This window comes from Myodes glareolus, chromosome 26 (genome assembly GCF_982192425.1).
Source record: "Myodes glareolus chromosome 26, mMyoGla1.1, whole genome shotgun sequence".
Lineage (NCBI taxonomy): Eukaryota > Metazoa > Chordata > Mammalia > Rodentia > Cricetidae > Myodes > Myodes glareolus.
In genome coordinates, this window is record NC_142051.1 from 40,197,398 (window position 1) to 40,223,693 (window position 26,296).

Consider the following 26,296-nt stretch of genomic DNA (forward strand, 5'->3'; position numbering starts at 1 on the left):
TAGTGGCCAAGGATGTCAACATTCTTTTTGACGAATTAGAGGCTGTCAACAGCCCTTGCAAAGATGACGATTCTCTCCTTCACCCTGGGAACCTGACCAGTACTTCCGAAGATGCCAGTCGACTAGAAGCAGGGGGAGAGGTAAGGGTTTGCATGACTTTCCTGAAAGAGTGGGAGATTCCGGTGGGAGGCGGTGAGGCATTCCAGCAGACCAGTCTGAGGCGAATCCCACCAAGCTGCAGGCTCCAGGGAAGCATGTTTCTCATATGTCTGTGCTGCTCCATGGCTCTCCTGTGTCTCAAGGGTCTGAAATGAACTGTACTCAAAACTGAACATTGATTGTGTACTTGGGTTCTCACACCTAGTGATGTTTAATGGATGCAGAGAAAGATTTTTCCTGACTGCCCATCATTCTGTGGTGCAGTCTAAGGGTTCCTAACTAATGGAAAGGACCTTGTCAAGGATGAACTTCCTAGTACAAACCCATGAGCCTACAGACCAGCAACGAAGGGCGGGCACAGCAGCTTTTCAGGACATTGTTACCTGAGACCTCTCTGAGCTTCCACTTGCCTCCCCTGCAAATGGGAGCCCTCACTGTGGTCGTCATTAGATCCTCTAGGGGAGAAAATGTTATTTTTGTGGGATGTTCACTGTTGCTCGGGCCGTATCTCAATGAGGTTTAAGATTTCTTTTAATGTGTGCCGTACCACAGTGACAGTACACAGAGGGAAAGTCAACCACCGCCCCTGCCTTCTCCTTCGCTTTCCCAGCCAGTTACCCATTGAAAGGAGGACACCTTTGAGCAGGGGAAATTGGTAACATCTATCAAGAAAGCTTCACAGACCTCGTCCAGAAATATCACACTCTTTCTCTTTCCTCCCTGTTTTCCTTTAAGAAAAAAAAGAACCAATTGTTGTCATTGTTACACACATGGGGTGCTGTATAGCAGCTTCAAAGGACGTTGAAAGGAACCCCAAAAAGTAGTGAATTTATTTCCCCTCCAGAGAAGTGACAATTTCAGAAAGGTCGGGTCTCTGCTGGAAGTAGAACAGGTTACAGCTCAGTCAGAGCCAGGCTTCCTCCTGGCACCCTTGAGGAAAGCCCTGTTGTTGTTTCTCATCTTGTTGTTGTGTTGATTGTAGTATTCAGAATTGAGCCCAGGACCTCATGGTCCTAAGCAGCACTCTATGACTGAACTGTGTCCCCGGCTTAAAACCCTGTTTCTGAAGGCAGATGCTGGCTGCCATCTGGTAAATAACTGTTCGTAGGGTAGGTGCCTCTTCTGGCTGACTTGCAGGTGTGTGGTAAAGCAAGAGCCAAGTGATTGTTACGGGTCGAAAATGTCAGTGCTGAAGTGTGGGGCATGAGCCTTCTGTCCCTCCTGGCTGAGCATGAGGTTCCACACATGGTACTTGAGCATGGATGTGTCGCTAGCGTGGTCTTGGAGGGTTGACATGTCCTCCGCCTTTCTACTGTTTTGGAAGAGTGATGCGTTCGTGGTTGAGAGAAGACAGGTTCCTCATTTCCACTTGGCTGGGTTTGCAGATGCAGTTCTGAGATCTTTTAGCCGGAGACACTTGGCTCCACCTTGAGCAGCCCAGACTCCATGGTCTCCATTAAGGCCCTACATTAGTACAATTTAAGGCGCCTGTGTAAAACGCCAACCCACGTACCTGCTTCTTAAGTTTATTGATTGGTGTAGAATAATGTGTATGACTTCTGTGTATGTTTAATAATAAAATGAACATTAATTGAGCTATCATGAGATTTATGAATTAAAAAGACATCTTTCAAGTTATATGCCTTATCAGGGTTGCCAAATTGTTATTGCTTTTTTATGCAATGAAAAATTAATATCAGAGTGTATGCAATAGAAGAATGTATATTGTTTAGTCTTACGTGTTCCATATACATGTAAATACATGTACACCCAAAGATAAAAAGGCACAATATTTTTCTCCTCTCTCTCTCTCTCTCTCTCTCTCTCTCTCTCTCTCTCTCTCTCTTTCTCTCTCTCTCCCCTCTCTCCTTTTTATTTAAGACAGTCTGTGCAGCCCTGGGTGACCTAGAACTTATCATATAGACCAGAATGCCCTTGAGTGCACAGAGGTCTCCCTGCCTGTGCCTCCCAAGCAATGCACACTCAGCCTTTAACATGGTTTTTGCTTGTATATTTGTTCTGTTTTTACTATGGGCAAATAATCCTGAGAAAATCAGAGCTAGAATATGGCTGGAACCATCGCAGCTACTTGTGGGCCTATTAACACTCCAGGGGCTCCATCCTCCCAATGTACTTCTTTTAGTTTTCATTTTCTTGCTCTAAAAGTTTTACTCCATGTAGAAATTTATTTACTTAGAAATTTATTTTGTTTTATGTTTTATAGAAAATCATGTCATGAAGCCTTCTTTGACTTGTCATTTCCCTGTAAAATTTCATTCTTCTCCAAGGCAACTTACTTTGTTCATTTCTGCTGTTGTGTCGTATTTCCCTGACTGTATATCCAGTGCACAATGGATTAGCCATTTGTTATATATAACTGAGTGCGTTCTAATTAAAAATTTTCTACTATTCTGAACAATGGTGCTATAAATATTTATCTACATCTCTCAGTTGCCTTGCCAATAATTTCTCTAGGGTTTTATGCTATGCGAATGTTCAATTTCATAAGATAATGACAATATGTTTTCCAAAGTTGCTTCTTCAGTGTTCCCTCCCACCGGTAGGATATAAGGATTCCCAGTTATCCCTTACCTTTGTCAACACTTGCTATTTTCAAATGTCTTGCGTTTTTGCGCATTTTATAGACTGTGTCCTCAGTTTTTTTGTTTTGTTTCTTCTTATTTACCTGTTTCATTTTATGAACGTGAAGTTTTAATAAAGCAGCATGCAGATTTTATTTGTCTTTAGATCTTCTTTTACGTCGTTCCTCAGATGAAGCTCAGGCTCACGAATGGCTTGACCGGGTCTCTTTCTCTTTGTACACAGACAGTGCGGGATCGAAACAAAGCAAACGGACTTTACTTTAGAGATGGGAGATGCCGGATTGACTACATTCTTGTGTACAGAAAATCCAGCCCTCAGACTGAAAAGAGAGAAGTGTTTGAAAGAAACATTAGAGCGGAAGGATTACAAATGGAGAAAGAGGTAAATTCGTTTTCTTGTATGGGGTCTCACACACATACATCAAGAATCAGACTTTTAAATGAGGCTTTGACATGCTAACAGGACATGTTATTTCGTTAGTTTTCTTGGGGGGGGATGTTCTATGTATCAGGCTTCTGAAGCTCATTTTGCTCTTTAGAGTATTTTTGGTGTCACATGACGTCATGGCAAAATATTCTGTAACCCGATTAGTGGGGTGGTTTTAAGTTGTGGTGGCGCATCTGACTTCCCACAGCTGCTGCCGTCCCGTGTCTGTCGCAGAGGGTTCTAGCCACACATGGCCAAGAAAACTTTGACTGAAATGCAATCTGCTTCCTCTGGAGGCCATGGCTACATCTCAGGAACTGTAATGGACGTGGGCATCCTTGCACACTGGAAGAGATTGGCTATCTGGAGGAGGAGGAGAAACCACTCAGCCAGACGTTATTAAAATGATTCCAGTTTTTAAAATACATTCAGATTATTATTATGGGTTCTAAGCTAGCTGCTACCTTGCTCCCATCCCCACCCCCTTCCTGTCTTCTCTTCCTGCGTGGAGAGTTTCGCAGAAGAATTAAATAAGCAGGAGGCTGTGCCAGGCCTTTGATAATAATCTCCGTCAGGTTTGGTGTGTGTGTGTGTGTGTGTGTGTGTGTGTGTGTGTCTCCCCGTTAGATGAGTTATGTAACTCTTAGATCTCCTCTAAACATTGTGTGAAGATCAATAAGAAAAACATCCTGACAAATTAATACGTCTTCTCTGCCGCTCAAGGCTGAGTTATAGATCATTGAAGTCAGACAGCCAGGTTTGCATTGCTTTGAGGCATCAAATATTGGAGACATTTTACACCCACGCTGGGCATGTTCATCTCAGGAGACAGAGGATAAATGGGACTTTCCCAGGCTTGGTAGACGGACCTCATCCCTTGATGAGTCTCAGTACGTAAGCAGTCTTTCTCGGGCATGCCTCCAACAAGACATAGGCAAAATGATGAGATGAGTGTTGTCTAGGGAGAATCGGTTCTTCTCCTGGGAGACTGGGCCAGTCTGCGCAAACGCCCTTCAGGTTACGGGTTTTCCCCGGCACAGCAAACACAATTAAATGTCGTCTGGTCATTGTCGTTGTGGGGCTCCCAGACAGCTTTCCTATGCTGACCAACTGAGCACAGCAAATTGTGGTTTTTTTTTTAAAGGCTTTGCTTTGTCCTGTAGTCTTACTTCTAAGTGGCATGATTTTTATATGAAAAAAAGAGAGAGAAAAAAAGATTATAGCATCCACATCATCTGGAATAATGAAAGCCCATTCTGACTTGGTCAAAACTTTGATTCCTATCAAAATAGAGAGCCTTGTGCAATTAATGAACTGGTGCTTTAAGCTTCATGACGAGCCCTCCCGTTCCCAGGGCTTCCTCTGCATAGCTCATTTCAAAATCATTTCATGAGTCATCCGTTCACGCTTCCTCCAGAGAGTGTGTGTTACTAAACCGCACACCAGCCTTCCACGTGTCTCCGAACACAGGCACTGCAGTATGTAGCTCCCAGCAGTGGACCTGCAGCTGAGCCTCTCTCAGCCTGCTCTGCAGTTGTGGCACGCTGTGACGTGTGCCTGCGGCAGGACAGGTGCGTCGCCTGTGTGGTTTGGGTCATTTACTAGCTAATTTGTTTGTTATTATTTTTAAATATGTTTATAGGTAGGTTTCATTTCAATGTGTGTCAGGGGAGGGAAAAAAGGTGGAAAAAGTATTGCCAGAGAGCAAAGCTTAAAAACAAAGCAACGGAGCAAATTTTTCACTGCCTGTTTTTGTCTTGTGGGCTGCAGCTTCCTTACTTGCCAATTTCCACACAATGCTCTGTATACTGCCAGCAGACAGACAGGTCTTTTGGGGAAACCACTTTTCCCAAGTAACCTCTGGCTCCAGTCTTGCCGCAGCTCCCACAGTCTGCTTAAGTGATATGACGTGTCTCTAATGTAGCATGTCTGCATTCTCTGCGTCCCGGTGTCCTCAGCATTAGTGGTTCAGTATGTTGGAAATGTGGCATCTCTGCTCTCTCTGTGTCGTAAGGGGCCGCTTGTTCATCTTGACTGCCCACAGCTGAAATAATCACACAGAAACTATATTAATTAGATCAGTGCTTGGGCCATTAGCTTTAGCTTCTCATTGTCTAACTCTTATATTAATTTAACCCATTTCTATTAATCTGTATATTGCCACATGGCTGTGGCTTACCGGGTAAAGTTCCCAGATCTGTCTCCAGTGAGCTGCTCAATGGCTTCTCTCTAACTCCGCCTTCCTCCTCCCATGCTATAGGCCAAGCCAGTTTCTTTATTCATTAACCAATAAAAAGCAACACATAAACTGGAGGACCTCCCATATAATTTTTCCTTTTTGTCTAAATAAAAAGGAAGGTTTTAACTTTAACACAGAAATATAACAAAACAGTTATCAAGCAAGAATTACAGTCATAATATTTATATTTACTTTATATTTTATTATAACTAAGGAAAACTATAATTATAACTATTTTTTAACTCTATCAAAGACTCTAGAAGGACATAATATTACCTAAGTAAACAGGAAAGCAACTTTCAAAACTTTAGAATTGACAGAGAAATCTCGCTGGCTGGAGAGTCACCTAAAGGTTTTTTTTTGTTTTTTTTTTTGTTTTTTTTTTTTTTTTTGTAACATTGGGGCATCCATCTTTAGCCTACAGACCCATACTATCTGGCAGATTTTTTTCACGAAGCAGGAAATTTCAAAGACAGCTTTGCCTATATAGACCTCCTCTCTTCCAGACAAACAGAAAAGAAAGAAAGACAGGAAAAGAAAAAAAGAAAAGAAAAAAGAAACAAGGCCCTGAGACTGGAGCCTGTCTGGTATACTGAGAAAACTGTGAGGAGGGCTGGTATGGCTGGAGTTAACTGAGCGGAGCAAAAGATGGAAGCCCAGCGACAGGGGAACTTAGCAGCTGTGGGGGAAATTTAACTTTATCTGGTGACATGGGAAGTCGAAACGTTTTATCACAAGAATGCAAAGTTCTGTCTTCTGTTTCATGAAGCTCTGGCTGCTTGCTTGGATAGGAATGGGTGAGGAGACGGTGGCATGGTGGGGGAACTAGAAGATTTGTTGTAAAAACCTAAGAAAGAGATGATGGTTTCTTGGCCAACCACTCAGCAGAGAGCGTAGTGAGAAAGCTCAAAAGTAGAGCTGGGGGAAATGCAGTCAGATTGAATAAACAGTTTGAGGAAATTCAGCCAGGCAAGGTAGTAAACATCTCTAATCCCAACACTTGGGAGGGAGAGTTGGGTGGATCTCTGTGATTGCAAGGTCAGCCTGGCCTGCAAAATGAGTTCTAGGCTCTCCAGAGCTATGTAAGGAAACCCTGTTGATATATCATTTATAGATAGATAGATAGATAGATAGATAGATAGATAGATAGATAGATAGATACATAGATACATAGGTTAGATAGATAGATGATGATGATGATGAAGAAGATAGATAGATAGATAGATAGATAGATAGATAGATAGATAGATGAGAGAGAGAGAGAGAGAGAGAGAGAGAGAGAGAGAGAGAGAGAGAGAGAGAGATTGGGGGGACTCAGTTCTATGCTACATTCTTTTTATCTGAGAAATCAGAAGAACAGAGTTTCCATTTACAGGGATGTGGAAGAGAGCAGATCTCACTGTATGAGTTTGTAACATAGTTAAGTCTGTGACATTCCATGGAGAGCCTGGAATTTGAGAAGTCCAGGCTAGAGGTGCATACTTGGAAAAGATCCCCAAAGGAATGACTGCATATGGAGGAGACATCCAAAGATGAAGAGCAGGGTGTACCAGCGTTTCAAATGTGGAAGATAAAGAGAAGCCAGGAACAAAACTAGGGGTCTAAAGAGAGCTAGAAAGAAGACCTCGTGGATATGGTGCATGGGATAAATATTTCTGAAGGGAGGCAGCAGTAGACGATGTTTCTCCTGTTGGTGTAAAGAAGATAGAGGTGAAATGTGAATTGTTGGGTTATCGGTGTAGGACTAAGTGAGCCAAGAAAGACATTTCACTGGAGATGGGAAGGTGAAGATATGGAAGGATTTTCAGGTCCTAGCTGCCCTGGCAGCTGCAGGCTACTACTCGGATGCCGTCATCTGAGATGTACAACACAGACCACCAGTCTCCAGAGGCATGAAGAAACTCTGGTCACCAAGAGAGGAATCTCTTGAGGGAGTTGGACTCCAAGCTTATGAGAAGCCTGCATTTTTCCAAGAAAGGCTTGTGTGTATGTGTGTATGTGTGTGTGTGTGTGTGTGTGTGTGTGTGTGTGTGTGTGTGTGGTATGTGTGTGTATATTTGTGGTGTGTGTATGTATGTGTGGTGTGTGTGTATATATGTGGTGGATGTGTGTGTGTATATGTGTGGTATGTGTGTGTGGTGTGTGTGTGTGTATGTGTAGTGTGTGTGTGGTATATTAATAAGCTTGTGGCTTTATTACCTTTAATCTGCCCATGCCTCTTTTCCGTTTCTGCCATGTCTGACTGGTCAGTCCTGCCTAGCTTTTTATTTAACCAATCGCAGTGAAATCTCTTTACACAGTGTAAAGAATTTTCACACATTTATAAGCACAGACTATCATACCCTCTTTCAGACGAGATGATTCAGACCAAATGGTAACCTTCAGGAGACCTTCTTCCTAGAGACAAACTCCTGTGTTCCCTGTGAATGTCAAGGTCAAAGAGGTTAGGAGTCTGTCTGAGAAGACGGCTAGGGTGGTGGTAGAGAGGGAACCAAGGAAGTCAGAGTGAATAACAAAGGCGGGACCCCTCTAGACTGTAGTTCCGTGCACTTTTGGCCTCTAGCAGTTGTGGATTTGTCTCTTGGTGCAGGTCCTGGACAGCTAAGCTATGCAGACTGAGTCTCAGGTTCATCCATTTGGTAATGAAGGCAAGATAATGCTCCGTGAGTTGATGGGAGGATTAAGTGAGTCCACATATGGGATACACACAGTGTGTCTTCGATTTCCTTATACTTATTTTTACTCTAGTTTTTATCTAGAACACTGATTTTCAATTTTCCTCCAGGATGGTTCTTCAATTGTTTTGTACTTGTGGAAAATGATACTGATTTTTAATTTATAAATATTATAAAGTTTTGCGTGAAATTGTAATTTTATAGTTGAGATAGACATTTCTAGGACTCATGGCAGACCCTCCTAAAGATCAGTGATTCATCTTCCTTCTCACGCCTTTATAGAATTCCTGCCCATTGAGTGTCTGTGTTATATTCTTAACTAACAGAAAAATGACACCGCCATAGCAGGCTCTGTATTTTTTCTTCTTCTTTCTCCCAAGCCTACGTACAGTCGTCCAACAATGTGACCCATTTAGAGGTCTTTTATGTCTGAATATGTCCTATTGTGAATATGTAATTCTTTATTGTGCAGGAGAAGTTTTTAAAATGTTAAGCATTTCTTAAAAACTTTAGCTTGCGCCATACAGGGGTAATATGGTACCGCCTGTTTCCTGCCCAGTCTAAACCTTAAGTGCGCTGTTATTATGGTAATTATGATAGATCCATTCCTGGGTTTAGCACAGTTCAACGTTGGTGGGTGCTGCATCTTTTTCCAACCCTTCTGGGCAGTGCACCAGCAGCAACTGTTACCACTGGTACTGTCACCAGACTTGCCAAATCCCCGTAGTATCCAGACAGTTCATGTAGCGGTCTTAACAACCGCATAATTCAGGGGTTTATCTGAACAGAAGGGAAATAGCAGCAATGGAGATGGGCATTGATTCAATTTTAATCTGCTAATTTTTTTCCTCCTATATTTAGGATACTACACTTTAGAGTTAAGGATTCCATAAGGCTTGTCTAATTTCTTTCAGAGCAAATTCTATCTTCCTGGGTTTATCATGGAGACTTACTTACTCCAGGGCTTAGCTACAGAAGTTTGAAATTTGCTACAAAATATTGTGAATAGTTCATTTTTATTTATTTACTTTTTAGATCTTTTTATTTTATGTGTGTGAACGCTTTGTGTGCGTATATGTATGTCACCACATTTTTATCTGATGCTATCAGAGGTCAGAAGAGGGTATCAGAACCCCTGGAACTGACGGTTATGAGTCACTGTATAGGTGCTGGGTATTGAGCCCTGGTCTTCTTTAAGAACCACACATACTCTAAGCCACTGAGCCATCTCGCCAACCGAGTGACTAGCTAAATTCTACGACTGTGTGGAAGTAACACTAGTCATTTTGACCCTAGGGTTTCTCAGTGTTAGAAACATTTGGGGCTACATAATTCCTTGTTGTGGGTCTTACACATTGTAGCTGATTAGCAGCAACTGTGCTCTCTCCGACGCTGTGCTAGTAACACCTCTTCCAGGTCTCTGAGGATTCTTATTTGTCCCAGCAAGAACTGACAGGGCCAGAAAAGGGTTGGGCTTAGCTAAGAATCACCAAGTTAAATACCTGATCCACAATTTTGCGGCTTGTTGTTGTGTCTATGAGGTATTGAAAGGAATTAAAAGTGGGTGAAACCATTCTATGATCCAAGAGACCAACTGGTTTAATCGGAAGAAAAGAGCCTATTTATATGGGGCAATGACTAAGATCTATGTTAGGAGTGGCCTCTCAAGCCAGGTAACTGAGATTTAGATCCGTTTGCCTCTGTACCACTTACTAAGTAAATAATCGGGTAAGATTTTTAACTTATGTCTCAATGTCTTCATTTCTTAGCTGGCATATAATTCCATGAAACTCTTCTGAAGATAAAGTGACTTCTGAGTTCTGCATTCTGTTCTTACTAAGAGAGTCTGGCACAAAGTAAGCACCTAATCACAGGCAATGATGTCATTAATAAGAAGGGAGTGGCTTCGCTCACTGTTCAACCGTTTGGCTGGACTTTTCAGGCATTCATTCTTGCCCCCATCATCTCTTGGAAAGAGGGTCCCTAACCTGTGTCTAGGGAAAGTAGGAGATGTCGGGTCTCAGAAGATAAGAGACGTGTCAAGTGGCAGCTCTCTACCAGGACCCAGTCCACTTGCGGCTGTCCCCCGTCACCGCCCAGAAACAGCATGGTTCTGTCAGCTTCGGGCTGTTTCAGGGAAGTCGTCATGGGGGCCATGCTTTTCCTTCCTCTCCTCCTCCAGCTCTGATTTCCAGTTTAATTTCTGAGTCCAATTTAAAGCTCTAAGGACCTTAGCTGCTTGTGTTTATTTAAGAAGAAAGAGTTGAATCAAAACATTGCCTTTGCCAGGTCAAGATGACCAGAACAAAGTTACCTTGAACTGATTTCCTCAAAGGACGACCTTAAGTCAATCCATAATTTCACATGACTCATTGGAATTCTTTCAACACACACACACAAAAAAGCACAACTAAATGGAAAATAATATCCATTTTCCAAGTCACAGCAGAGGCTCCAAAACTGTATGGTGAACCATGGTTACTTCCCACCAGAAGAAACAGAATCCAAACAATCCCCTCCAAGCTCTATCCTGGACTTTTGGGGGATAAAGCCCATGTGGCACCGTTGTTATTGTGTACCACAGGGGAGCATCCCATTGCCGCATCCAAGAGGAACTGAAGTCTTTCTTTGGTGGAGTCATCTGGTTCCTCTTTTTCTTTAATTACTCCTAGGTTAAACTGCCGAAAACTGTTAAAAAAAGAAAGAAAGAAAGAAAGGAAGGAAGGAAGGAAGGAAGGAAGGAAGGAAGGAAGGAAGGAAAGAAAGAAAGAAAGAAAGAAAGAAAGAAAGAAAGAAAGAAAGAAAGTGTCCATACGAATTAACACCAATTATTTATGAATGAACAGAGAGATTGAAAAGCTTCGAAGCAGCCTGGAGAGCTGTCAGTCCATCGTCCTTAGACGATCATTCTTAGAAAAGTAGAAAATTGAAAGAGGAACTTCATTAGTGATGACTAGTATATCTTAATTGCAAATGTGGTAACACTGGAGCAGGGTCAAGGCTTAACTCAAGGGCAGTCAAAAGTGTCTGATGGCTGTGATTTTGGAACGAATCGTTCATTCACTTCTTCATTCATCAGATAGCTCTCAGATGTCCATTATTAGTGCGGATGGTGTAATATGAAACAAGTCAGCGTATCAGGTGCGGTGAAACTATCGAGAAACGTACAGAGATGTGAGGGGCTGGCATTTCATTTGGGAGTTCAAGGAGAGGCTTTATGATAACAGGGGAGCTGCAGACAGAGAGGCTGGAAATGCCCATTCGGAGGTGGCTAGTGAGATTGTCTCGCTATTGCGTCTCCCTGACACATGAATGTAGGAAGAATCAATGGAGCTGAATGGGGGTGGTGGGTTTAGACTGAGAAGCTAACTGGATTTGGCCAGCATCTGGGAGACTGGGAGAAGTCTTGCAGGGCCCAGAGCAAGAGACAACTTAAGTTCGTAAGCAGTGTTGGAACCTCTGGAGAGGCCCCACCAGGGTGCTGTCCCTCCCTACCCTGCCCTTGGCTATAAGGCAGCTTCATTTCCAATATGTAAATTACTCCTTCACTTCTACCTTTCCAAGGACCCCAAGTTTCCTTTCTGTAGTTCTCCCCTAGTGCCTCTTATGGTTAAAATTATTTGGGAAATTTGTCTTCCAATAAGGAAGCATTTAGTGTAGAAACTGTGTCCCTGATGAAAAGGCCAGGATCCAAGTCAGGGAGGCCACATCCAGCTCCTTCAGCCTGAGACAGCAACGGGGAGTCTAACAGAGTACCTGGCAGAGGGCAGACGAGTATCAGACAACTGTTGGAACTGCTCTAAGACCCACATTTGCCTGTACAACTGTAGAAAAATAGCTCTCCCTTTCCAGTGTCCCATTCCCCACTGAGTATCTTCACTGTAGACTCTAACTCTAAATAAGAACCCCACAGATAAAGAGATTTTTAGAGATAGGACCCCGGCTTCTCCCCAGCAAAGTCAAGAGGGCTCAGCTGGGGGTGGTAGGAGGCATGCCAAGATGGCAGCAAACAGCATAGAGAAGCCTTAAGCCCTCCTCCTAACAGAATTGACTGAGGAAACATGTCCCTTCCTAAGGCTGTACCAGAGGCATCTCTGTAAAAACCAAATGTTTCACATTGTGACATACAAATTCTAGCATCTCCCTTTGTGATGATTCAGGGGCCAACTCTTTCTGGGTCTCTGCCTGGTAAGTTACACACAGAGTGTTGCCTGGTGCCCACACCCTTGTTCTGATGCCAACACTACTTAGTTGTCTCTGTTTAGAGCAGAGCTGAATTCCCTCAGCACAAACCTTTAACTTGGGAGCCAGCAGCAGTCAGAAGTCTGAATAAGGAAACATCTGGAATTTGTCTGCTCCTGGGGAGGGGAACAGGCAGACAAACTGAAAGTTCTTTGCCCCACGGAATGAAAAAAAAAAAAAAAGTTCCGTCCCCCTTTTTGCCTCCTACAGCGTTAGAGTATCTGTCCTTAGAAATGCATGCTTCAAAGCTGTTGCATTTCAGAACCTCTGCCTGGCACTGGAGACTCAAAAATGAATAAATGCCCCCCCCATTATCTCTTGTTGCATAGAACGAGAGCTCCCAGATTTGTGGGTTGAGATAGCAGGCATTTGTTTTGCTCTCAGATCCGCAGTTGAGCAGGGATGAGCAGGGACCGTTTCTCGCGGCTTCGCTGGACACCGCTGGGATCAGTCCCACTAGGTCCTAAAGGGGTCCCTGCCCAGGCACTAAGGTCTCCTGAGCTCTCAGCTGGGGCTGCACACATTTTCTTTCCATCCGTGCTGCTTACAGTAGTCACATGGTGGCCACATCCCAAGGTTGACGGTCGTTTCCGCAGCCTATTGTGGAGCGGTCTCTTTGACCGTCTTGGTTGAGGCAGACTTGAAAGGGAAAAGGAGAGACTCCATCCACCTCTTGGGGGAACTCAGAGGGGTTCCAGGTGAGCGGGATGGCAATGGAGACCACCGTTGGAAAGTGTAGCCTGCCCAGTTTGTTCACAGAGCTTTAGCTACAGCAGAGAAACAAAGCATCATGCCTTCGTTTTGTTTGTGTTTCTGTTTCTGTTTTCTGAAAACGCCAAGGGAATTAAAAGGCTTCCAGAAGCTAAAAGAATGTGCCACGGGCCTTAAAGGAAGAACAGACACCAACCACCTCGGGTTGGCGTTGCAGAGAGGAAACTTGCTAGACTTTGCACAATTTAGTCCTCCTGGCTTAGGGCTGCATCTCTCCTCCTAGTGTCAGGAAGACCACACAGGTTTCCCACAGTCCCCGTATGGTCCCTTCTTTCTTGACTGACACATCATTTATGCTCCCTCAGTACTTTCCTGTGAATATAATGCAGGTCAGATAGAGTTTTTTTTTTTTTCCAAGTCTCAGCGGCGGGGCTAGCCAGATAGGAATTTTCGGACACTCGTTTCCTCTAAGCGTTCCCATGCAGGGAAGCATCTCCTCAATTCTTTACAAATGAAGCCCGCTCCACTACTACAATTTAAGTAGAAAGCCATCTCAACAGCTCAGAGTCTGACTAAGCCACCATGCAGGAATCCTGACCTCGAAGGGTCTTCAGGGAATATGATGTTTACTGCCCAGGGGAGTCCTTTGCTTCTCAGTTCCATTTTCCATTCTCATTTTTTTCCCCCTCGACGTGTGGAAATTAAAAAGCGCTTCCTAGAAGGCCAGGACTGCAGCAGATGAGAGAAAGAAACCATGCTGCCTATGATTTCCTGACCTTAGCAGGTCAGCTCGTAGGAAAGAAAATTACGCGCGGTGAGACCTTGTGCCCATTAGTGTTTCGGAAACGCATTCCGTTGCCCCTGGGGGCCCCTCCTCCTCCATCTGAAGACTCCTGGGCCCAGCTAGGGTATTATTTGGGGTTGTGCAGCAGTAAATTGCTGCAGCGTGCCTTCAAGGCTGCCTAGATGCAGTTTCCCAGACTCTAATCAGTGCCCGTGGGTCTTCTGAAATCTACTTCCTCACTCAGTGAGTTGTGGACAGCACTGTAGTTCTAAAGGGGTCTAAACAGCTTGAGTCTTTCCTCTTCCCCCTGATTGCCCGAAGGTTTCTCCTACCATTCCTCACGACCGGATAGAGAAGCCGACATGAAGATGCAGGCGAAAGAGGAGACAATTCAAAGAGAAAAGTGCTTGAGAAGGTGGCATGAGAAGGGGGTCCTGGAGCTAGGGGCGCATTCATATACAGCAGGATGTGGGGAGAGGAGGAATACGGGGGTGGATTACAGAAGCCCCTGTCTGATTGTGTTCATTTTCACCACAATACAGACGAGGCTGTGAGAAGAAATGTAGCTTCTGAAGTGCAGCCTCACAGGCAGCCCTACACTTAGGCTCCAAATCCCATCTTATCCTGACTGTACTTACTTTGTGTCTCTGGTCCAGGCTTCTCCCAGAAGCTCCAGACGCGTCTATCAAAAGCTCTGTAGCGCATCTTGTCATGGGCGTCTTCAGATGAGCATTCCCAGACTGTCGGAGTCCGCAGTCTACCCATATACCCACATTCCTTACTTCTGTACCTCCAATCACCCTAATTTTTTTCTTTTTAAATGATGTCAGGAGTCATAAAAAGTGATATGTGGATACACATACACACACGTGCACACACATGCACACATACACACTTCTTCGTGAGACAGATCACTTGTGTTAGATTACGGTATATGGCTACATTTATTTACTTTCTCCTCCTATTTCTCTATTTAACCTTTATTTATGAAATTCTTACATCCCAAGGCAAGGACTGTGGCTTGCATACTTTTTTATTCCAGAAATCTAGTCCTTAGAAGATATTAAATATATTCCTGTTAAATGAAAGAAAGAAATGAGTATTTTATCTATTTCTCTTACAGGTAGTTCCAATGCTACATAATAGTTTCTCCAGTTCTTTGCCTAAGCATATGTTTCCAAAGGCCGCCATCCCATCATTTTTCTTCTCACCCAGGCTCTACCCCAAAGAACGTTGATTGCAATATTTTAATGTCATAGCCCATTGCTACTTCTGTTCACTCTGACACTTGCGTGCTTGGATTTTTGTGGCGAGGGGCACTTAATAACAAGGCAAGATCTGTTTGAAATGGCAGCATCATCATTCAGCGGTAGAGAAAAGGGTGATGTATGAGCTGGGTAATTACCAGTCATCTGTTACACATTATTAGTCGAGGATGGAGCTCAGAAAGTGTTCTGTATAGGTCAGCCTTATGAGTTATGGCTTAACGAGTTGAACACCAATAATAAACCACATACACCAAATTTGCCCCATGATCATGTGAAAGGGATACACTTAGACACACACAGAAGCACACAGTACCCACGAACATTATTATATCATTCTTCGTGGGAATCGGTCAACATTTTTCTCAAGAGAATCAAAATGAATGTGACAGCTCCCAGTCCAATGCTGGTTTGTCGGTAGTACGTTTCCTTTACAGCTCTCATGAGTGTCCTTGTATTCTGTTGCTTTGACCTCTAAAGTAGGATGTTCTTTCAAGATTATTCTACATAAGCTGATCGAAGGTCAATTCAGAGAACATGCACCTTAAGGAGCCCCTAGATCAAGTTCACAAAGGCACCCAGAGCTGTGGGCGCGATCAGCTGTACCTGGGACAGACATTCTACTTGGTCGTGCGTCAGCTGATCGGCCTCTCTCTTCTCTAAACCAACCAGGAAGGCTGCTCTCCTGCGCCTGAGTGGGGATGAGATGAGGGACAACGTGAAAGCGCTTTGTCAGCATCAAGCACTGTGAATACGTTATTTAAATATCAACAAAAATAAGTAAGCACAAGCTATGGTTTCCTGGAAAAACATCGTGGGCTTCCCACACTGGAATTTCAGTGAGCAAAGCAAATAAATCTTCAGGTGCTGGCCCTTCTCCTTTGGGGATTTCAGCCTTGCACTGAGAAGGTACTGAGAACGCTGTCATTCACATGGTGTACAACTGTCTATAATTCTAATTCCAGGAGATCCCATCCCTTTCCCGGGCTCTTCAGGCACCACACACACATGCTACACAGACGTACAGAGAGGCAAAGCATCCATGTAAGAATAAAAATGTAATTCCCTGGCGTGCGAGAACATAAAGCTGAGCTTCTGGTTTTATCGACTGCCCAGAAAACCAAGTTGGCATTCTTTTTAAGTTTTCTTTACTTTTGAGAATTTCATATGCATATGAAATATGATCATAGTCACATACCATTCCCCTTCTAGTTCCCCTATATCCTACCCAGTGTGCCCCTCCACACTTCAGGTCTTTGTTTGTTTTGAGGGTTTAGTCTAGACTGTCTTGAAACTCACTCTGTAGTTCAGGCTAGGCTTGAACTCAGAGATTCACTGTGTCTGCCTCCCAAGTGCTGCGAGTAAAGGTGTGCACCACCACCGCAATGTCTTTCTTTTATAACCCACTCAGTGAATGCTGCCCATATATACTAAGTGTAGGGCCAGCAATTTGGAGCATGGGAATACTTCCAGTGGCTTCAGGAAACGATGGCTCTCTCTTCCCCAGCTACTTTTCACTGCCAATACCTCCTCAGAATGGGGTGGGTCCTAATAAAAACATCTACCCATGTATGCCACAATTTTGGCTGGCTTAATCTCATATAAATCTCATGCAGGTGTCTATAGCTAGCATGGGTTCTTGATTGTGATGGCCTTGTCGTGTTCAGAAGACAGTGTCCCACAGTGCATCTCGCTATCCTGTAGCTTTTAACAATTGTTCTGCCTCCTCTTTCCCTGGCTTCCCCACGCCTTGGTGGTGTTGGGTTAATATAGATGTCCCAGGTAGGGCTGAGCACCCAGAATCGCCTCCTCGGCACTTTGACTGGTTCTCTCTATTGGCTGCTCTCCACTGCCAAAAGGATCTTCTCTGACCACAGCTGACGGCAGCGTGAGTCTACACATATACACATAAACATTGAGAAAACAATTTGACAGCGTGGCCATTTAACAAAGTAATCGTACCAAGTCCTACTCTAGGACCTATGACCTTCCTAGCTATGAGGTTTGGACCAGGATTACAGTATCAGACATGAAATTCTTTCCTGTGGAGAGTGTCAAATTCAATGGAAATCTGTCAGTTATCCCGTAAGAGCCACGCTTATTGCACCAGCAGGTACATCATGCCTGCAGGTCAGTATTGTAGCATGGATCATGACTGGATAAGACCACTGATGTACTTTCTCTCCCTGCAGCCTCAATAGCCCGTTAGTACTGTGAACATTTATGATAGGGAAGCCGTCTTCTGATCAGTTTGAAAGTGATGTTTCTGTCTCCTGTAGCCAAAGAGTGTGTTGTTTTCAGTATAGGGTCTTCCTGTGTCCTCGTGGTGGGTATCCATGGGCAATGGCAATAACAGTGTTGTTCTGGAGACCTCTGGGGCCTCTCTAGCCAGTATCTACTAGGGAGGCATCCCCATGCTTTGTACTGTGACTTTCACTTAATAGCCCAAACCTTCTGGAAGTGATATAGTCCACCATACAGATCCATTCTCTTCAAAAGCTTTCTTTTAAGGTGCATTTTGAAATTAGCTTGTTAGCTAGTGGGTTTCAGTAGGCCTTTTCATACATCCTTGCTTTTGATTAAGGATCAATCATCCTTACCTTCTATTTCCCTCCCTACCTTGTCCCTTCTCAATCTACTAAACCTCGATATTCCCTCCCCCTACTTAATTCTTTATAAATTGGGTTATAGGATAATATAAATCCATATTTTATGCTCCCTTCATTTGGGTTAGGTCTCCACCTTGCTCCCTTGATTGCCTGCTGCCCCACAGTCCACTCCCCTCCCTGCTTAGGCGCCCCTGCCCTCAGCAGCCCACACTCCTTTCCTTTCCTCTGTAGCCTCCTTTCCTCCCCTCTTAACATGCCCCTGCATGAACGTTTCCTTTCCGCTTTCCTGCCTTCTGCTTATTCTCCAAACTAACTACACACACACACACACACACACACACAATTTGAAACTGGGATCCACATATGGAATTTTCCCTTCTGGACCAGGGTCATCTCACACAGCGTATTTTTGTCCAAGTTCTACCCATTTACCTATAAATTTTATTTTTCTTAGAGATGAATAATCCTCTGTTAGTATATATGTCAATTTTCTTATCCATTTTTATGTTGGTGGATATCTTGGTTGATCTATTCCCTGACTATTGTACATAGAGCAGTAAGGACCATGGATGTGCAGGTGTCTCCATGGCAACATATAAAGTCTGGTAGGTCTCTCCCTGAAGTGGAACATGGTTAGGGTTTAGAGTTAGGGTTAGGGTTAGGGTTTTATAAGTAGGTCCTATGGTGGTTCTATTTCTAGACTTTATTTTTTAGAAACCTTACATCTGATTTCCAAAGTTTATAGTCCCATTGTCAGTATGTAAGACTTCCCTGCTTGTCAAATTCATGACCTTTTTATTGTTATTGTATTCCTGACGATGAACGTTCTAACTTCAGTGAGGTAGGATCTTAAAATATGTAGCTTTAATTTGCACTCTTCTGATGGCTAAGGATGCAGAACACTTTTTAGAAGAATTTTCCGTTCATTTCCTTACACCATTTTCAATTGTTTTTTTTTATGTTTAGCTTTAGAGGCTTTTTGTGTATTCTAGACTCTAGTATATTCTGTCATAAATAGAAGGAAAAGATGGTTTCCCTCTTCCTTGGACTACCTAGTCCTTCACTTCACAGTTTCCTTTGCTGTACTGAAGCTTTTGAATTTCATGGAATCCTAGCTGTTGGTTATCGTCTTATTTTCTCGGCTGCAGGAGTCTTTTTCACTTTTCATCTGTAAGTTTTTCTTTGGGGTCTCCCCACTAGTTTAGTTTGACGTCTGTTTTTGTCAGATGTGAGGCTTGTGAAGGCCTCTTTGTTTCCTAGTCTGTTTGCTTGGAATGCCTTTTCCACTTCTTCACCCTATGATTGTTGTGTTGTTGATGGTGAGGGCATGTATCTTGGAAGTAGGAAAAAGATTGATCCTGTTTTCTGATCCAATCTACTAGTCTGTGTTTTAATTTGGGGAATAGAGACCATTGATATTCAGAGTTATTACTGAAAGATATGTGTTTAATTCCTGTCCAGTTTTTGATTCTGTGGTGTTCTCCTAGATATCTTTTGATTAACTGTTCTGGCATTTATTTATTCCTTATGGCCTCTTTGATGTGTTTACCTTTTTCCTCAGACTGAAGTTTTCCAGTATTCCGGTTTAGTGGTCATGAATTCCTTTAATCTCTTTTTATCTCTCCTTCAATTTTCATAGATGGGTTTGCTGGGTATAATATCTGAGTTGACATTTATGATCTTTGGGGGCATGAAATCCTTCTCTCCATGGGCTGTCTGGCTTAGAATGTTTCTGTTGGGTAATCAGGCATTGTTTTGTGGGGCCTGACAATCTTGGCCTTTCCCTCCTATAGCTTCCACTCTCCTCCCTTTGTCCTATACTTTTAGTGCTTGAATTGCAGTACATGAGGAGATGCTTTTCTGGTTCAGTGAGCAGAACCAAGGTACAACTAGATAGGAATCTATTTCTCTAAGTGTGGTAGTTCTTCTCCTTGGTTTTGCTGGAAGTGTATTATACAACAGACTTTGGTATGATAGTCTCCCTTTGTCTATGCCCATAATGCAAAGGTTACAGCTTTTGCTGATTTCCCGTAGCTCTCCCAACATTTCCCTGTGGGTTTCCATCAATGTGTCACTGACCTTTACTCCCTCCGCCTTGTCTTACAGTCCCAATGCGCTGTCTCCCACATGCTCCATTCCATTGGTGGGGCTTTCTTCCTGCTGAGGGTTTTATGTGGATTTTTGAGGTTTTCCACTTCAGGCATCATTTCATTTTGGCTTTTCTTTGGTGATTTTCTTCTCCTAATTAGTTTTTGTTCTCATTCCTTGTATTGACTTCTTCATTTCATTCCACACCTCTGATTTTGTCTTGTGTTGGTTGTTTGAATGCAGTTACTACCATTCCTTTGAATTCTGTCTGGAGTTTCCTTTAGGTCATTCTCATTGGGATCTACTATTATGGGGATTAATCATTTTTGGAGTTGACATGTCTTGGATTCCCAAGCTGTTTCTGGTTTCTCCCTGGAATGTGCACATTTTGAGTTAGTTAGTTGAGTAGGAACCTGGGGCTGGTGGTCTGGGAACTGCCCACCAGTTAGCATCAAGAGTTAAGGAAACTGTGGAAGGGTGGGCAAGGAATTCAGGATCCAAGGAGCTCTTACTTATCAGCACTAGGAGTTGGGCAGATGAGGGGAGTTTGGGCACAGTGGTCAGGGCCTGGGTAGAGTATAGGAACTTAACTGTCACCAGAGAGAGGTAGGAGGACCTGGTAAAGTTAACATTCTTGAATTATTAAGAAAAAGGCAGTGTAAGTGGCATACAGCACGCACAGAAAGTGACCACCTTACACGTTTAGACTTTTTGACTTCCCTCACTTCTTCCTATTTCTCTTCTCTTCCTATGGGAAGCAAAGCCCAAACAAAGAGTTTGCAGTTGGTCATTCACGTCCTACTTAACCATAGGCAAAGACCAAAATCTGTAGGGTGCCTATCTGGTGTGAAGGTCTAGTTGACTTCCCTATCCAAGTAACTTGTCGATTTAAAAGCCCCCAAAGACACAATGCAGGCCTTGGAAAAGGCTGCCTGGCACCAGACCAGCTTCTGATCTCCTGTCTTATTGGTGCCTCCATCTCTGTACTCCTTCACCAACTTTTGTTTCCATCTTGTCGACTAGGAGTATTTCTTCTTGTCTGTACTCTTTTGGGGAGGGGTATGAGTGTGTAATGTATGTGTGTGTTTGGCTGTCTGCATATGTGTGGGTTCACGGGTGTGAGCATGTGCAGAAACTAACGATTGCCGCCAGGTATCTTTGACACCTTTCTATTTCATCTGCTCAGGCAGGGTCTCTTGCTGAGCCTAGACCTCACAGACTCACCCCTGCCTCCACAGTGATGGGATTACCACAGGGTCATGTCAACCTGCCTTCTATGTGGGTTCTGTGGGCATGGACTCCAGTCCTCATGCTTCTATGGTGAGAGCGTTATCCACAGAACCATGTTCTGAATCTCCATCTCTCCTTTCAACAAATCTCTCCCTTAAAATTTTTTCTCCACCAAGACACCACAGCAATCTCTGAGCACTAAAATCAAGATGGCTTTCCTATGTTCTAAGAGTGGGATCCGACAGCCTAGGAGTGCCGTAGATGCTCTTCTGTGCACTCTCGCAGCCTATGACGTCACTCTTCTACGTCACACACCTTAGCCACTCATTTCTCAGCCCGAGACCTTGGCACGCATCCCACGCTCTCTTCCCAGCCCATCCCTGCGTCTCCTTCAGGTTTCAGCTCAAGTGACCTCCACAAAAAGGCCTTTTCTGATCTCTTATCTAAAGTAGCATGTGCCTTCTCCACACAGCGCTTTCCCGGCATCCCGTCTTCATGGTACTCACCTCTGCCTGAATTTATCCCTCTCTTTTAACCTGTTTTGGCGTCTGTCCCTTTTAAATATTTATGGAGAATGTAAACATTTTCTTCTTTTCTTCACAGCCGGATCCCCAGTGCTTGAAACAGGGACATATTGGCTAAATGAATATATGCACACTTTAAGGAACTGACTTATTGCCGAAGAATACTCCAAATTATAAACTCCAAGTTCGTACATTCCGAGTTCCAGCTGCGTCTAAACCGGGGGAGGTTTGGATATATTTTCCAATCTATTTTCTTTTTTTCTGTTTCAGTCCTCTCTAGTAAACAGTGATGTCATCTTTGTGAAACTGCACGCCCCCTGGGAAGTCCTGGGAAGATACGCAGAGCAAATGAACGTAAGGATGCCTTTCAGGTAGGTGGGACTGTGTTTCCCCACCGCTCGCCCTCTCTCTGCTGCTCTGCTGTGAACCTAACGATGTTGTTTCTTGGAACAAATAAAATCATAGTACAGGCTGGAGAAGTCATTAAGGCAGGAAATTTCCCTGATGTTCAGAAGATGCAAATAAATCTTCGTGCCCACAGTGACTCCTTCCTGCTCTCAAGTGGCATTTCCAAGTAGCATTTGCATTTTGAGCGTGTTGTTTCTAGAATTTCTGTGTATTGCTGCTTTGAAAAGCTAGACACCAGATACCATGGTCTTTGCTGAGCAGTACCTTCCAGGAAAGAAAAATCAGTTGTTCCAAGAAATAAGTTTAAGAAATTTCATAAAATGTGATCTTTAAAAATAACCTATTTTTAAAATGAAGAAGTCAGAAATTCTATATAAGTACAAATAATTGATAATTGTTCAAAGGTAAATGGAATCACCAATAGAATCTGCTAAAAGACAAAGGGATTTAGTGCTGAGGACATTTCAAAAGTGACTTGTGTTAAGGATTTTGGGTTTTTTTCTTGCTAGGAAGACCAAGATAGAGGACAAGAATTGGGCAAGATGGCATCAGGTCTACAAAATGCCTCTTAGTGGGTTGTTAAAATTATGAAAACAATCAGTCTGCTAATCTCTGGAGAGGAAGTGGAGGAGAGGAAAGAGAGAGATTTACACATTTACAGATTTACAGGAGGCCAGTTTCCAATCATAAGCTTATGTCTCTCAGAACATTTTATTGTCTTTGTTTATTGGTCTTTTTGGCCTAATATCAAGTCAAAATAAGGCTGGGATTTCCAGCATCTGCTTTCCTGGAGGCTAAATTCTCCAAATAGATAACCACAATTCTGGACTTATGATTTATTTCTGTATTTAAAATGTTGAAGGAAATCTGAGAAGTCAAGGGCAAACACACACACGCACAGGCGCAGACACATACACACACACATACACACACACACACACACATGCAAATACACAGTAACAAGGAAAGAAAAACAATTGTTTGTGCTAAAAGATACAATGTTAAAATAATTAAATTCTGTGACTTGACGGCATAATAACCATGCACTACGAACTAGTACCATATTATGCTTAAAAACAAAAGGGAAAGAAAGCACTCTGAACTACATTTAGATAAACACTAACATCCCTTCCCTAGCCTAAAACTTACAACCCCTCTAGTAAGAACGCACCTCTCTCATGAAGAACCCTAGGAGACAGAAACCTGCGTGATGGACTACAAAGACAAACCTCTTAGTACTTGGGAGGGTTTCCCATCGGAAGGACCTGACCTCGCGTGATAGAAATGGACCACTTGTCCATCTCTCGGCAGAGAAGCTCTGCCTGAAGTAGCGCGAGCAGGTTCCTTATGCAGCGCTAAGACGATGGTGAAAGCAGAAAACTAAAAGTGAATTTGAGCGATAATCTACTCTCAGAGGTGGAAATTCCTGCAGGGAGACGGTTGGAGGAGAAAACGCTGTTATACGTGACAGTAATTGGCCTCACTGATGTTGATTTGATTTTACCTGGGCCTAGCATCGCCTCTTAGAACCTGATGGATGCAAACCCCCATGAGCATGTACTGTCCTCGGTTTTATGTGTGGCTCTCACCTGAGGCACGCGTGTTTCCATAGGTGGAATTCTCCCACCACACCATTTCAGGAACGTGTCCAGACGTCAGTTTAGCTGAGCTCAAGTTCTCCGAAGAACCTGATATGATTTGTTCGTTTCAGTAGACAGTGATTCTAAGTCTCAGGCTTAGTTTCCTGTTTAACGCTGCAATTATTAAAAATAAATGTAAAAATAGCCTCTTGTGAGAAATCTCTAATAAAGTGGCCTTTTAGATACCTCTGTGCCCATAAATTTGTAGTTTAAAAATGATAGGCTGTTTTTTGAGCATTTTTAGGTTTAAAAGAAAATTGGGCCTATGGCACAGAGTGTCCCACATACCCACCTTCTACAGCTTTCTTAACAACATGTCATGTTGGTGTGGATGTGTGTATAGCCGTTGATGGGTCAATAGCAGCATATTATTAACTAAAGTCTAAAGCGTGTGACCCACATCTGCAGGTTTATAAGTATGTGTCATCATTTAGAATCATATAAAATCATATATAGAACCATGCAGAGTACGATATCCTAAAAAGAAAATGTTTTACCTACCCATTCCTTCTGCCTGGCCCAAACCTCTGACTTTGTATTTGCTGCAACTGTTGACCAGATGTGGCAGATCCTATTTGACATGTAAAATCCCCTTTTGCAAAAGCAGTGTAGCCCATGTCCATTCAGAGTACACAAGAACCACCTCAATCTCATGGTGGGTCCCTTGTTAGACACCTGAACTATGGGGAAAAATTGGGTTTGATGAGCTGTCCAATGAGCATGCTCTCTCCTCAAATTACACCTAGAGGTCTCATTTAAATCTTTAAACAAATTAACTAAAGTGAAGCAACATAGCATATCTCTATTGTGTCCTGTTCTTGTTTTTTTCGTTTTCTAGGGTTTTGTGTTTGTGCCTGTTTAGTCTACCTGTTGGCAGTCAGGTGGTTATGCCCGCGTGGGTATTTATAGCAGGCTACTGATGCTACGATCTTGCAGTAGATGATGTGAAATACATGCTTTTGTACCTCTATCAAGACTATGATAAAAGTGTTGAGAAAACATAAATTGCTATGTAAATATCGCCCTAATATAAAATCATGTCGGTTAAATTATGTATGTTGCCCCTAGTCCTCTGAATTCCCTGGGATGAGAGTAGACCTCCCCTGAACCAGTGTGAGACACTAATCTCCCCAATGCATCACGCTACTGTGCGTGTGCTGTGGGCCAGATGCAGCCCTGAGACAATTAGAGCAATGAGAGAAAGAGCCAGTGATGGAACCCGTTCCATAGGGTGTCCCGACTACACTTCCCCCTGTTAATCTCTCTCTAGTTTTTTCTTCTTCACCTCTTACAGGCTTCTGTCTCCAATCTCCTTTCCTTCCTTGCTAGTTCAAACTGTAACTGACGATGGGTTTTCTTCTCGACTGGCTTCATTTTTGCTGTTCTTCCAGGAGAAAAATCTATTACCTGCCCCGCCGGTACAAGTTCATGAGCAGGTTAGTAGCACGCACTGTCCCCGTGGGGTTGGCTGCTGACTACTGCATGCTAGCAATGACAAGGAGCAACAAAGCCCAGGAAGACGGGAGGTGGTAGAATGACTGCCAAGCCCGTTCCGAAAGTCACGTTTTCACATTAGCCCAGAAAAACCTTGCAAACGTCCTCCGCGGAGTCCGCCCCTTCACCCGCACACCTGGGAACAGCTCACCAGCACCTGCAGGTGTGTTGAGGTTGTTTCTCATTTAGCCTGGCCTGTAAAATCGATTGCCCCCAATCCCAGCCAATCAGAGAAATTTTAGCCTGGACGTTGCTGTTTGTAATTTGAGAGCTGGAAGTGCAAGCGGTGCCCCTGTGGAAGAAACCGGTGGCTACTCCTGCATCACGGGAGAGTCCTTGGTATCGGTGATGTCTGGGTGATACAATATTAAGATGGTACTGGAGAGCTCTTCTGGCTCTCAGCATAGGAAAAAAAACCCATTGGATGAACGCAGTTCTTACTGCAGTTTGTATCCTTCCAAAGCTTGTTTTCCTTGTTGTTCTCTCAGAAGCCAAGGGAAAGGAGGAAACATCAGTGAAATCCTTCACTTGGCTTCATTTTGTGACCATTGGTGCCTCTAATTTCAAAACCTTAATTGGTCTTCTATGCCTACTCCACTTAACTGAACTGATGGCTTAAATGGGGATCCCTTGGGTCGTTCTGAAAACCATTAAGATAATTAAGTTCAGTGAGATTCAATATGTAGATGCACTGGTTATAGTCTATATGTAATAAAGAATATATGTGTAATACATTATATATAATTTCTATGCTACTTATAATCTGTGTAGAGTGGTAAATAACATACGTTGGTGAGCATCCTCAAGTATGATGTACCAGCAAAATATGGCGAGAGAAGCAGCCTCCGCAGAAACCGAGATGTGATTTCTCAACAGTTCTCTGTGCAACTCTTTCACTAGGCGGTAGATATGGCATTTCCCACTCACCGTGGTTTGGATCACTCTCTTCCCGTATAATGCTCTTCGGTAGAAGTTTTGTACCACACTCCAGCCCATGTCAATAGTCCTCAAACTTCACCCAGCATCAGAATTATCTAGGGAATTTTAAAGTGTGGATTTCTGGACCCCACCCCACATTTCTGTTTCCACTTCTCTACAATGAAAACGCTTCATGTCTCTCAGAGGAGGATCCTGAGGGCTGCATGCATAGCCTGTGTTCATGAATGATATCTCTTAGTTGAGTTTCAATGGGGGATGT

General features: G+C 43.4%; 1 protein-coding gene across 5 annotated transcripts in view; it reads left to right on the forward strand.

Moving 5' to 3' along the window:
* Positions 1 to 26,296, forward strand: part of Ano4 (anoctamin 4) — a 319,024-nt gene that overhangs the window by 190,667 nt on the left and 102,061 nt on the right. For 3 of the 5 annotated variants that reach the window (XM_085683401.2, XM_085683402.2, XM_087901926.1), the window contains 4 exons: positions 4 to 140; positions 2,986 to 3,144; positions 21,827 to 21,927; positions 24,996 to 25,040. In XM_085683401.2, the coding sequence (XP_085539527.2) occupies positions 4 to 140; positions 2,986 to 3,144; positions 21,827 to 21,927; positions 24,996 to 25,040 (442 nt within the window). Of the gene's footprint in view, positions 1 to 3; positions 141 to 2,985; positions 3,145 to 21,826; positions 21,928 to 24,933; positions 25,041 to 26,296 lie in introns of those variants that run through there. The other 2 variants (XM_087901925.1, XM_087901927.1) reach the window with 2 other exon arrangements.